Source organism: Lutra lutra, chromosome 10, assembly GCF_902655055.1.
Source record: "Lutra lutra chromosome 10, mLutLut1.2, whole genome shotgun sequence".
NCBI lineage: Eukaryota > Metazoa > Chordata > Mammalia > Carnivora > Mustelidae > Lutra > Lutra lutra.
In genome coordinates this window covers 55754960-55768031 of record NC_062287.1, presented here as the reverse complement: position 1 = coordinate 55768031, position 13072 = coordinate 55754960, and the positions used below count along the sequence as shown (strand labels likewise).

Genomic DNA, 13072 nt, shown 5'->3' with positions numbered 1-13072 from the left:
CGCCACACGGCCGGAGAGGCACATGACCCATGGAGCTGAAACACGTCACTCCTTAGGATCTTAGGAGGGGTCCTAGTCATGTATCCACATGGTGATGTGGGTTTGTCATTTGCAAAAGCAGGATGTTTTTGAATTATTTTTCTTAAGGAGGGCCCCCAGAATTGCAGACATTTCAGGCCTGGATCCTGTCCTGTGTGGCGCAGTTTTGAAAAGCGGTAGGCAAGGAAACCAGAGTTCCTAGGTTCCAGTCCTATGGTCCTGCTCTTGCCCAAATGGCCAGAATTGTACTTACTTTGCTTCCCTCACAGGGGGGAAAATCACAAATGTTAAATATCTTGGAACACATAAAATGTGAACAAATATAAATAAGTCACCTTACTCAGATTCTTATCTGTGATGCAGTAATCACTGCTGCTCTTCATGGTCGTTGAAGATAACACATCAAAAAATGTGTCCTCAGGAGCACCTGGGTGGCTAAGTCAGGTAAACGTCTGCTTTTGGCTGGGGTCATGATCTCAGGGTCCTGGGATCCAGCCGGGGTCAGGCTCCCTGCTCAGTGGGGAGCCTGCTTCTCCCCTCCCCTCTCTGCCCCTTCCCCCTGCTTGTGCTCTGTCTCTGCCTCTCTTTCAAATACATAAAATCTTTTTTTAAAAAATGTGTCCTCGGGGAGGGGGGTTGGGAGAGGGGGGTGGGGTTATGGACATTGGGGAGGGTATGTGCTGTGAAGTGTGTAAACCTGGCGATTCACAGACCTGTACCCCTGGGGATAAAAATATATGTTTATAAAAAATAAAAAATTTTAAAAAAATGTGTCCTCAGTGCATCTTCCTGTTTCATCTCCCATTGCTACAATTTCCTTTTCTCCTTCCTCCAGCCTCTAGCCTTTAAACCCCAATACTCCAGCCACTGGGTCAATTATTGGTTATTATCTTTTGCTACTTCTATATATTTGTTCACGGGGCTCCCATTGTCTAAAGTCTACCCTTACTGGGGGAAAAAAGTCTTTATCCATAAGGCCCAGGTCTGCCAGCCCTTCTCCTCCCACCCTAATGATGATCTCCCTTAGGACTGTTTCTCGTTCATCTTACAGATGGGGACACTGAGGCTTGATGTGGTCCATAACTGAGTTCTGGTGTCTTGATATGCTGCCCTTCCCGGCCCGCTAGCCTCAGATCATAGACACACGGTTCTTGATGTACACGTGGTAGGGGTCACTGCGCTTGTCCACTTTGCGGGAGCGGGTATATCCCAGGATGAGGCTGCCCACGGTGGCAGCAAATAGAAACATGACGAAGAGAATGTACATGTAGGAGTTGTCATCACGGCCAGGTAGGTTGGCCCTCCGCCCCTCAGGCAGGCTGTCTGGCCCTGTCCGGCAGAGCAAGTTGCTGTGAATAGTGGCATTTAGAGCCTTCAGCACTGCGTGCAGGCTCTCGTACCAGGTCTCGGTCCCGTTGGTGGTCTCCATAGCAACAGGGATCCAAATGGGCAAAGAACTGGAGGATGCTCTGTTGTGACAGAAAAGAGAGAGGAGATGGCTTCTGTCACCTGTGGCTTGAATTGCCTCCCGACCCCTTCAGACCCAGCTAAAATCCCAACGTCACAGTTTATTCTACCGACTTGTTTACTTGTCTGTCTTCTCCACTAAGTGGTAAGGTCGATGAAGGCAAAGAGCTTGTCTGCTCTACTAACTGCTTTATACAAGCACTTAAGACAGCACTCAGCAGATGCTCAGTATATACTTGTGGAATAAAGCTTTCCTTGACCACTGTAACCCATATGAATCTTTTTTTTTTTTTTTTGGATTTTATAAATCATTGAAATGTTTCTTCTCCTTTCTCTCAGAGATTTTTACTCTATAATATAAAAAAATATCCAAAGACAGCCTTGTATTTAAAAACTATGTCATTCCCTTTAAGCAAGGATTTATAGAATCCAAAAAAAAAAAAGTTTCTTCTCCTTTCTCTCAGAGATTTTTAGTCTATAGCATATAAAATATCCAAAAACAGCCTTGTATTGAAAAACTATGTCATTCCCTTTAAGCAAGAATCCACACTTACTTCTTTCTGGAAGATTTCAATGGTGCTCCCTACCCCACCCCCCGACCTTTTTAAAAGATTTTATTTATTTATTTGAGAGAAAGAGAACATGAGAGGGGGCAAGAGGCAGAGGAGAAGCAGGGAGCACAACGTGGGGCTTGATCCCAGGACTCTGAGATCATGACCTGAGCCAAAGGCAGATTAACCAACTGAGCCAACCAGGTGCCCTGAGTGCTCCCTAGCCCTTAACCATACTCCACAAGTTTTACCAGCACAGCCTTCTCTTTTGGCCAGCAATTACAGATAAGGCAATGTGTGGCTATTTTCTTGTTATTGATAAGCAGACCACATGCTCCTGGTCAGCAGGACTGAGTCTCTCCCTCAAGTCTAGGGGACTACCCTGAAACTGGCTGGCTGTTGTGCTTCCCCAGAGTCTACCTTGTGACTGGCTGGGTGTTCTTCCCTCAGCGGGCTCCAGTAAAGATGGCTACTTCAGGGGCTTCTCCATAGGCCAAACACTCAAGTGTTCACTGACCAGTTCCAAAGCCCTCCTGTATCCAGGTAGAGTTGTCAGTCAACCAGTTAACAAACTTGACTCTTAACCATATGGTCTCTTCCCCAGAAAAGATGACAGCTATGACCATGATTAGTATTTATTTTTTTTTTTTTCAGACTTCTACTTATGTCATTTTTTTTTAAAGATTTTATTTATTTATTTGACAGAGAGATCACAAGCAGGCAGAGAGGCAGGCAGAGAGAGAGGAGGAAGCAGGCTCCCCGCTGAGCAGAGAGCCCGATGCGGGGCTCGATCCCAGGACTCTGAGATCATGACCTGAGCCGAAGGCAGCGGCTTAACCCACTGAGCCACCCAGGCGCCCCCATGATTAGTATTTATGAACAACTCTATGAATATAGAAGTTGGGAGCAAAGAATCTAAAAAATACAGCAATCATCCAGAACTGTCCTCTTTCATACAAGGCCTTTGGGGCTCCCTGTGATTTGGTGCTTGGACTACCTTGTCTGGATGGAGGAAGGGAAGATAACAAGGGCTCATGGACTTAAGATCCAGGAGGCAAAGATTCTCATCTACCACCCCACTTGTCAGGTAAGAAATTTCTGCCTTCTGCTTCCCTCATATCAGCCTATGGGAAGTAACAGCAGCACAATAAATTAATGGCTCAACTGATCATTCAGCCAGTCATCATTTACGGAGACCCACTCTTGGGCAGGCCTCATGCTGGGAGCTTAGGGAGGCTCAGACCCAGTCTCTGCAGTTAGGGACACATTGCCAGGTGATCTATACTGCAGGGAACTGATCAGGGACTACTGGGGCTTAGAGAAAGAAGGGACAAATTCTGATCAGGGCTCAGAGAGTGTCACAGTGACAGAGGCATCTGAACTGGACGTTGAAGGGTTTTTTTGAAGTAGAGAAGGTAAGAAAAGCAAAGAGGTGAACAAGAATGACAAAAAGAAATGTTTAGAAGAAGAGAAAATAGCATAAAGGGGTTGGAGTGGAAGGATAAGATGGGACATGGGATAGAGACGCTGCCCTGAATAAGGTCATGGACAGTCTTGAGTGCCAGGCTGCAGAGTTGGAACTCTATCCTGTAGCTAGGGAAGAGCCATGGAGCAGTACTTTATTTTATTTTATTTTTTTTAAAGATTTTATTTATTTATTTAACAGACAGAGATCACAAGTAGGCAGAGAGGCAGGCAGAGAGAGAGGAAGGGAAGCAGACTCCCTGCAGAGCAGAGAGCCCCATGCGGATGTGGGGCTCCATCCCAGGACCCTGGGATCATGACCTGAGCCAGAGGCAGAGGCTTTAACCCACTGAGCCATCCAGGCACCCCATGGAGCAGTATTTTAAAAGGGGATACAATGATAAAAGATTTGTGCTTTGAAAGGACACTCCGGCTGCTATGTGGATTGGAGGGAGCAAGAACGGAGGCAGGAAGGCTGGTGACAAGGGTCTTGAAAATAGTTCAGGTAGAAGACACAGAGTCTGGAGCTGGGGCCCCAGGGATGACAAGGTGGGGGTGGGAAGCGATGTGAGATGTGAGAGGCATGTGGGGAAACATTTAGGGAGGAAGGGGTCTCGGACAGTTTTACAGGGAGATAACAGATAGATGGGATGCCTGAAGGAGCCCACTTTGAAAGAAATGGCCTTATTGCCCTGTGTGGGCTTTAGTTTCCTCATCTGTCAGAATGATTATCATCGGAAGTTGTTCAACGGGTACAGAGTTTCAGTTTTGCAAGATGAAGAAGTTCTAGAGATTTGTTGCACAATGATATAAATACAGTTAATACTACTGAGTTGTATATTTAAAAATGGTCACTAGGGTAAATTTTATGTATTTTTTTTCCTACCACAATTAAAAACAACATCATCTCTGCCCTGCCTTCCTCCAGGCTAGCTTGAGCATACAGTTTTATTATGGTGAAAAAAATGTTTGAACTCTATTCTCCATTTTTAAAAAAAAATTTAAAAGATTTTATTTGTTTATTTGACAGAGATCACAAGTAGGCAGAGCAGCAGGCAGAAAGTGGGGGAAGCAGGCTCCCTGCTGAGCAGATAGCCTGATGGGGGGCTCAATCCCAGGACTCTGAGATCATGACCTGAGCCGAAGGCAGAGACTTAACCCACTGAGCCACCCAGGCACCCCAGCCTATTCTCCATTTTTTAAAAAATTTTTATTTATTTATTTGACAGAGACAGACAGAGAGGCAGGCAGGGGCGGGGGGGGGCGGGGAGCGGGGAAGCAGGCATCCCGCTGAGCAGAGAGCCCCATTTGGGGCTTGATCCCAGAACCCTGGGATCATGACCTGAGCTAAAGGCAGAGGCTTAACCCATTGAGCCACCCAGGTGCCCCTATTCTCCATTTTTGAGAAGTAAATACATAGACACACTACATACAATGAAGATGAAGTCTCCCCGTTCCCAGGGGTCCAGGCCTCTTTCCCAGAACAGTCCCTGTTACCAGTTTTCTTAGATATCCTTACAAGGTACTTTTAACTGACAGGGCAGAGGAAGGGCAACCTGAATGTGGAAGACTCACCAAATAACAAGTAGATCCTCTGTGGCTCCAAGTCAGCTTCAGGAATCTTCCTGTGGGTGCCTCCGGGCTCCTCAGTCCCTCAGCCTCTTCAGGGTGTCTCTGGAGACATCTCAGGTCTCAGTATTGACTTTGGGAGCTGGGAAGGCCCAGAGTTGGAAAGCAGGGGACAAGGCAGGAAAGGAAGGAATCAGACGCCCAGAAAACTCTTCAGAACCAGGGTGGATCTCCCAAGGCTAGGGCCCCAAGTGTTGTGCAATAGCCTTGCTGTGGTTGCTAACCCCCTCCCATTTCCCCTTCCCCTCCCTACGGCAGCTGGGTCTGGCCAGTCTAGAGTAGCAGTTACAGGAACTGTGCCATGGCCAAGGGACATCTGATTGCTGTCCCTCAATTCCAGGCCTGCAACATCTCTACTGGGTGACTTTATGAGAAGCCTCTGTTTAACAGGTGGACTGGTGCTCGGGGACCAGCCAATAGTGCAGACTCAAATATTCCTTTTCCCAAGGGTATAGGTATCTTAGCAGAAGCCTCTGAAAGGTTGAAAGAGCCTGAGACCCAAGGGAACCATGTGTGTGGGCAGAATGGCAGCTGGCCGTGGGGTCGATACAATGATGTCCCCAATGAACCTATTCGGACAGACTGGTAAAACACAGTTACAGCATCAGTGCTATCGGTAGGGCAGCTCATTGTGACAATTAAAGAAGAAAATGGCACAGATGGGGAGGCAGTTTAATTTCTGCAAAGCAGAGGTGGGCAGGGCCTTCAGAGTCCATCTGGTCTAACCTCTAGTTAATCTCCTTCATCTTATAGTGAAGGAAATGGAAACCTGAAGAGCTGTCTTGGTTCAGCAGCTACTTGTGTGACGTAGGACATGTGACTTCCCTTTTCTGGGCCTCCACCTCCGTCCGCATCTATAAAATGAAGGGGTTTTATCTACATAATCTGGTAAAGTCAGCTCTAACACCCCCACGAGGGTACAGATCACAAAACCACACTGTGAGGTTATGGGAGGTTGGATAGTTTGGTGGAAGAGGCATTTTGGGGTCTTTCTAGAGCCCCTAAATCACAAGATAGAGAAGGCTGCCAACTTTGTTCTCACAGATTAAGATGTAGCTGAGCCCCAGGACCAAGTTGCACTGAATATTCCTGCCTAGATAAACAGAGAGCCAAATTGGTTGACTTGTTCATTTGTCCTCTTAACAGCCCATCTACCTGGGTGATGTAGCCAGGGAAGAAGGCAGACTCTGTGCAGAAAGTGGGGGTGGAGGGATAGTGTGAGGGGTGGGGGGCTCTGAGGCGGGGTTCACTGAGTGGAGTAGAGGTTCATGAAACCGTTCATCCCTCAGATCCTCCAGGAGCCTCTCTGGATAGACCCAGATGTTTGTGGTTCTGGCAGGAGAGGCAAAGAAGCCGCTGTGGGTGCTGGGTGGAGTTAGGAATGAGGGCCTGGGCACAGGGGCATCCTGCTGGGTCAGGAGAGACAGAGAGCTGATAAAGGGACAGGTTGATTCTCTTTGCACCACCTCTAGGTCCAAGGATTGCTGTTGGCCTCACTGAGAATTTTGTTCCTCTTTCTATGCTCCTTGGCTGCACTCATCAAGATAAGTCACTGATTATAAAGTTCATAATGGTGGGAGATGGAGCTCTGCTCTGAAGAGTTCCTAACTTGAAACAGAAGATAGGCCGGTTAAGAAGGAAGGAGAATAGTCACTGACCACACAGAAAGAGATTTAAAAGATTATTTAGAATCTAGATTCTAGGCCAGCTGCTCCATTTTGTAGACAGGGAGACGGAAGCTCCAGAAGGAAAGGTGATTTGCCCAGAATGGCAGGGCCGGTAAAGGGCAGAACTCCAATGAGAACCAGGACTTGGGGGCACGTGCCATATGGGTGCTTTTTCCACTACCAATGGTAACATTCGCTGGCGTCTGAGTTGTGCATCACACTGAACATAGTCTCCTTGTGTTCTGGGGTATCAGGTCCTCGAACTCCATATTCTCACCAATCAAGGATCTGGTAAGGGCTGTGGTGGCGGGGGTGGGGTGGGGTGGGGGGGTTGGCATGTGGGAGGAGGAATTAACCTTCCTTTATAATCTCATCTCCTGTGGTCCTTTCTGCTCCAGACACACTCCTGTTCCCCCAAACAAGCCAGGAGCACTCTCTTCCTCTACACTCTGTTGCTATTTCCTGCACGTTAACAGGTTCCTCCTGAATGTTCTTTTCTTTTCTTTTTTTTTTTTTTTAAAGTAGGCTCTATGCCCAATGTGGGGCTTGAACTCATGACCCTGAGATCAAGAGTCGAATGCTTTATCAGCTGAGCCAGCCAGTTGCCCCATCCCTAAATGTTCTTGACTTGAACTCACAGGTGTCCAAGTTGGGGTGGAGGTGTAAAGCTGTGATTTGAAGGATGAACTGGGCATCTTAGGTTTTCCTTCAGGTTTCTCTGGGGAAAAGAGAAACTCCACCATTTGTTCTTTTGGTTCCACACTGCTCTGTTTCAGCTACTCTTTCAGAATGAATGTTTTAAGTGCCTGGGAATGTAGTAAAGAGAGGCAAGGGGGGAGTTCACACAAAGAAGATAGGGGGGATCCAAAGACAACCCCTGGGACCACACAATTTTGCCATTGTGGCAAAAATGATAAGGTGGACTTATCACTACCATTGACTGGGGAGCAGTGGAGTGGGAGAGGAATTAAAGGAATGGACTTTAGCACAGAGTTGGAAGGAGACACAGGAGTAAAATTTGACTGGAAGGGATCTTAATAATCATGTTGTTGGTACAAACCACATTCAACCAGAGCAAAGTAGAGCACCCCCATCTTGAGGAAATCGCCTGCGCAAGGCCTCAGTCCAGGGGTACAGCCAGGACCACAAACAGGTATCCCATCCACAGACCTTTCTACTTTTAGTTCCCTGTTGCCTGTAGGACAATCTAGCCTCCTCAAATTGTCATTTAAGCTTCTTCGGGTGTGACCCTGCCTCTAGCCCCATCTCACCACAGCTGTCCCCAGTACCCTGGGCCACATGATACTGAACTAGAGGCCATTCTCCAAACATTCCTTGCACTTGCACACTTCTTGCCTTTGTTTATGCTGTTTTCTTAGGCAGAGGAGTCCCCTTCCTCTTTTTATCTTCCCGTGAACTCCTATTTATCCTTCAAGACACAGCTCCGATGTCACCTCTGTAGACCCTCTCCTAAGACAACCCCCCTTCCCTCCCCACTCCCTAACCAGTTAGTCTCTCCCTCTTCTCTATTCCTAAAGTACTTTGCATAAAACCCTATTTGAACACTGGGCTGTACTGAAAGTGTGTGTGTGTATGTGGGTATTGATACCTACAAATATGTAGGTTAAACCATGTTCTGTGAGGTGTGAGGGCAAGGATCTGTACCTCATACATTTCTTTATTCCCTGGGCCTGAGCACATAATAGGCACTCAAGAACATATGAATCAATGCCTCTTCTTATTAGACCATCCCCCATCCAGCACACACATACACATTCATGAAAATGGTTTATAGTAAGTACTTAAAAAGCAACTTCAAGAGCAGAAACAGATACCATTTGGTTTGGGAAAGGGGAGACTCAAAGAAAAGAAGCCATCTTGGTTAGGTGGAGAAGTGACTCAGAGGAGGAGGAATTCTAAGCCTTCTTTGGAAGCCCAGATGTTTCCTGGACCTGAACCCCATTGAATCCAAAGGGCAAACATTCTTGGCCCCAAAACACTAGCAGTGGTTTTGCCACCCTCTTCCCTGTGTACCTACCCAGGGTGTGGCCTCACACACCCACCCATAGCACACAAACAGTCCAATTCCCAATCACCCAGCCTGTGATCTTGCCTTTCATGTGTGCCTTTGATGGTTCCAATCTTGGCTGTATGCTTGGCTATGTGACCTTAAGCACTGCATTTACTTCCTCTGTAACTCATATATGAGATGGAGATAATAATCCCTGCCCTGTTTACCTTACGTGGGGACGAGGACAGACAACAGAGGGAAAGGTGTTTTAAGAAATTGCAAAGTATTATAGAAGCATAAGGGAGAATTATTGGGCAATCTGATTTCCTTTTCTATTTCCCAACCCCACCTCTAGATTACCAAGAACAACCATCCCTATGTTGCCCCTCCCCCCTCCCTTTGGCTTTCTTTTCTTGGGAGAAGTCAGCAGGTTCTTATGACTCTTCTTGATTCTCAGACATACTTTCCTCCTTCAAGAGCCTTTCCTGGGGTGCCTGGGTGGTGCAGTCGGTTAAGCATCTGACTCTTAGTTTCAGCTCAGGTCCTAACCTCAGGGTCATGAAATGAGCCCTCCCTCAGGCTCCGCACACAGCACAGAGTCTGCTTGAGATTCTTTCTCCCTCTCCCTCTGCTCCTCCTGCTCATGTTTTTTCTCTCTCTCTCTAAAATAAATAAATAAATCTTAAAAAAAAATTTTTTTAAAAGCCTTCCTTGTTTCTCATACTCTGATCAGCTCTATAGTCCCCTTCTATTTAGCAGTACCATTCAGTAGTCCTGTGGCTGATGGAGAACACACCAGAACTGGAATCAAGAGACATGCTCCTATTAGGCCATGTCTAGCCATATATCTTGGTTAAGTCACTTCTCCACTCTGGGCCTCATGTTCCCCATCAGTAAGTTGGGGGTTTTGTCTTACCTCTCTCTTGGTAGGTATCTGGAGCACCCACCCATTCAGTTTATGGAGAGAAATGTGTTTTGAGATGTGTGGAGGTTGTGAGGGATGAAGAAGGTTGCTAGTTATCATCTTAAGGAGTCGAGAAAATCTGAAAGCCATTTCTATGTCTCAAGCAGGGATCTCCTCCATTTGGAACCAGCAAAGTGGATGGATGCTAGGAGATAATGAGGAACTTACACATTTATAATGCACCTTTATAGGTGAAGTGGAGAGAGCCGTGCACTAGAAGTAAGGAGACTTGGGTTCCTTCTGCTTCTCTCAGGGTCCTGGTGTGTCCCTGGGCAAGCTATCTCCCCCCTGGGCCTCAGCCACCCCACCTGCAAATTGGTGAAGAGTGGGGAGGAGGAATAGGAGGAGATGCTCTTTATGGGCCCTCCTACAAGGGCCTGTCTGAACTCATCTACTTTCTAGATAAGAGCATCCCAGGTCCAGACCCCTTTCCCCTCATGTCCCACGAAGTGTGCAGGCAACAGGACCAAGAAGCCCATTTTACAAGTGGTGACCCAGGAAAAGAAAGTTCAAGGCATATAGCCTGTAGGGGACCTGCACAGGTTTACACAACCTATAAACTAGAACCCACTCTCCTGACTCCCAACCCAGACCTCTGTTATTAGCGACAGAGGGTGTCTTTAGGGGTCTTGAGGCTCGGGGCACGATGCAGTAGCGAAAGGGCACGTCGGCTCCACGGAGCAAGCAGCTCTGGCCAAACAAGAAGACCGCGTGGGGGTCCCCGGGGGCCGTTTCTGCGTGTGCATTCGCTGCGGCCCCTCCGGTGTTCGCATGCGTATCTGTGGACGTGGAAAGAGCTTTCCAGCCGCCGTCCCAGGGTCCGCGGGTGCTGGTGCAAGCCCCCAGGGTCTTCAGCTGGGCTCCTGGTACTCCCAAGTGGGGCCCCGGGATTCCTGCAGCTCGGTTCTGGGGAGGTCCAGCTCCGTATGGGAGCCGCCCCCCACCTCCCGTCGGTGTTCCCAAGGGAGGCGGGAAGACCTCTGACTTCTATCCCCGGCTGCAGCCCAGCCCTCCCGACACTGCGAGTACGCCTTACCTGCCTCTCGGCAAGACTCCGAGGGGCGCCCGTCTCTCGGTAGGACCCCGCACCCTGTGCTCCTCGGTGCCCCCCGCACAGCTGCCCTCCGCGTTCCGTCTACCTGTCCGCACACAGCCCGAGTCCCCTCGGCTCTGCGCCCCGACCCGCGCTCCGCTCCCTTAAACCTTCCCCAGGGCGCCTCCTCCCCCGGCCGCGCCCGGCCCCCAGCACACCCACTTCTCCCCAGGCTGGCTTTGGGCGCCTCCGCCCAGTTACTTGGCCTCACGCGGCCTGGGCTCCGACCCTTCCGTACCCTGCAGCGCCTGCTTCCTGGACCGGAGACCGAGTGCCTCTCACTTTGCTTCAGCTTGCCCAGCATGAGACTGATCTCCCAAACGCCAGGCTGAGCGTTGGGTGCCGGGTGGAATCTGGCTTTGCTCCTAAGTGGCTGTGTGGTGTTGGGCAAATCACTGCTCCTCCCTGGGCCGCAGCTTCCTCGCTGTAAAATGGGTCAAGGTCCTGCCTGTATGCTTTGTACGGTGATGGGTTGGGTCGGGTGAGATTGTAGAATCCAAAATATTAAAGCCGATGGTCACTGGAGAAGTCATCTGCTTCTAACACAAACTGTCTCTTCCAGACAGGAATGCAGAGGCCCAGTCTGGGGAAGGGACTTGCCCAGGCTCCCCACAAAAGTCAGTGGCAGAGCTCCAACTCAGAATTCACTGTGCCACTTTCTGTCTTTCACCCCAGCAGTGTCCCCTCCTTCCAAGTCTCAACAGCTCTCATATGCCAGGACGACTGTTGTCCAGCCATACCTCCACTGGTCCCTGCCCCAGAACACCCTGCACTTTCTGGCCACCAGGCCCTCCCCACACTATTGCTTTCTTGCTGGTGACACTGCAGGCTCCAGAAAAGAGAAGTAGCCAGGGGCAGTTGGGGAATGAGGGCTGGGGGCTGTAGGCAGAGGAGTGGACAGTGGCCAGGAGCAGCCTCTCTGGGACTCTGTGGGAGTGCTTATCAGAATCCTTTTCAACAGCCTCCCACCTTGGCAAAATTAATAATAAACTGAGGCCAGCTCTTGCTCCCTTGCAAACAAAGATCTGTTTCAGGAGATCTGAGGCACATACCCTTATCACAGAATCTCAGATTACATTTAAGAGGTGCTATCATTTTAAAAAGACCCACTGCATTGAGAGAACACTATACAAGATTGCTATTCTTTATCAAAACACATTACTGGGGCACCTGGGTGGCTCAGTGGGTTAAGCTGCTGCCTTCAGCTCAGGTCATGATCCCAGGTCCTGGGTTCGAGCCCCGCATCGGGCTTTCTGCTCAGCAGGGAGCCTGCTTCCTCCTCTCTCTCTCTGCCTGCTTCTCTGCCTACTTGTGATTTCTCTCTGTCAAATAAATAAATAAAATCTTAAAAAAAAAAACACATTACTTCCCTGTTTTTCTGTGGTTGCATATTTTGACCCACCTACTCCTTTTTCTCAGTCTGATTAATCACCTCTCAAGGAAGTCATCCTGACTCTGGGCATGAAGAATCAAATTTCAGTCTGCCTAGAAATCACCTCAGAGCTCATTCTGGTAAAGTAGACTTTTGGGTCCCGCTCCAGAGGTTCTGATGCAGGAGATCTGGAATGGAGTGTAAACATTAGAACAAAGAAAGGAAGGAAGAGAGGAGGAGAAAGAAATAAAGAGAAGGAGGGAGGGAGAAAGAGGGAGGTAGGGAGGGAGGAAGGAAAGAAAAGAAAGGAAGGGAAAAAAGAAAGAGAAAAAGAAGGAAGAATAGAGGAAGGGAGGGAGGGAGGGAAGAAGGAAAGCAAGCAAGCAAGATTCCCAAATGATTCTGATGCCCGTGCTTCTTAAGATCAGCTTTGAGGAACCAGCCCCAGCTCAGGTAGGGCTGCTACCCAGGGCCCTGCATTTCCTCTATAGGATTATTTACTACAGTTATCAAAAGTAACTATTTGCCCACCTCATTTATTAGATTGTGAGTTCTTTGAAGATAGGGATTTAGAATCCTGGTCTTTGAATCACACTGTCTTAGAATTCTAGAGTCATTTAGTGATGGAACCTAAGTTGGAAGGACTCTTAGAGTTATCTGGTCAAATCCCTTACCTAAACATCCCCTATATTCCATTTTGACATGATATTGTCCAGTTTCTCTTGTACACCCTTAGTGACAAGGAGCTCATTGCTTCCAAGGCAGCCAAGGCACTGATTATTTTTTTTTTAAAGATTTTATTTATTTATTTGACA

At 48.3% G+C, this 13072-nt stretch overlaps 1 protein-coding gene across 8 annotated transcripts; it reads right to left on the bottom strand.

Moving 5' to 3' along the window:
• Window positions 1-802: 802 nt before the first annotated feature.
• Window positions 803-11213, bottom strand: KCNE3 (potassium voltage-gated channel subfamily E regulatory subunit 3). 8 transcript variants are annotated; one of them, XM_047693637.1, is made up of 4 exons: window positions 10829-11016; window positions 10380-10571; window positions 5097-5232; window positions 803-1508 (listed from the first exon to the last, which is right to left on the bottom strand). In XM_047693637.1, exon 4 carries the CDS (start codon window positions 1466-1468, stop codon window positions 1169-1171), a length of 300 nt encoding a protein of 99 aa, XP_047549593.1. In that variant the 5' UTR covers window positions 1469-1508; window positions 5097-5232; window positions 10380-10571; window positions 10829-11016; the 3' UTR covers window positions 803-1168. The 8 variants fall into 8 exon arrangements, with proteins under 8 accessions (XP_047549593.1, XP_047549594.1, XP_047549592.1 ...); XM_047693638.1 differs by lacking the exons at window positions 10380-10571; window positions 10829-11016 and adding an exon at window positions 11048-11213; XM_047693636.1 differs by lacking the exon at window positions 10380-10571.
• Window positions 11214-13072: the final 1859 nt, after the last annotated feature.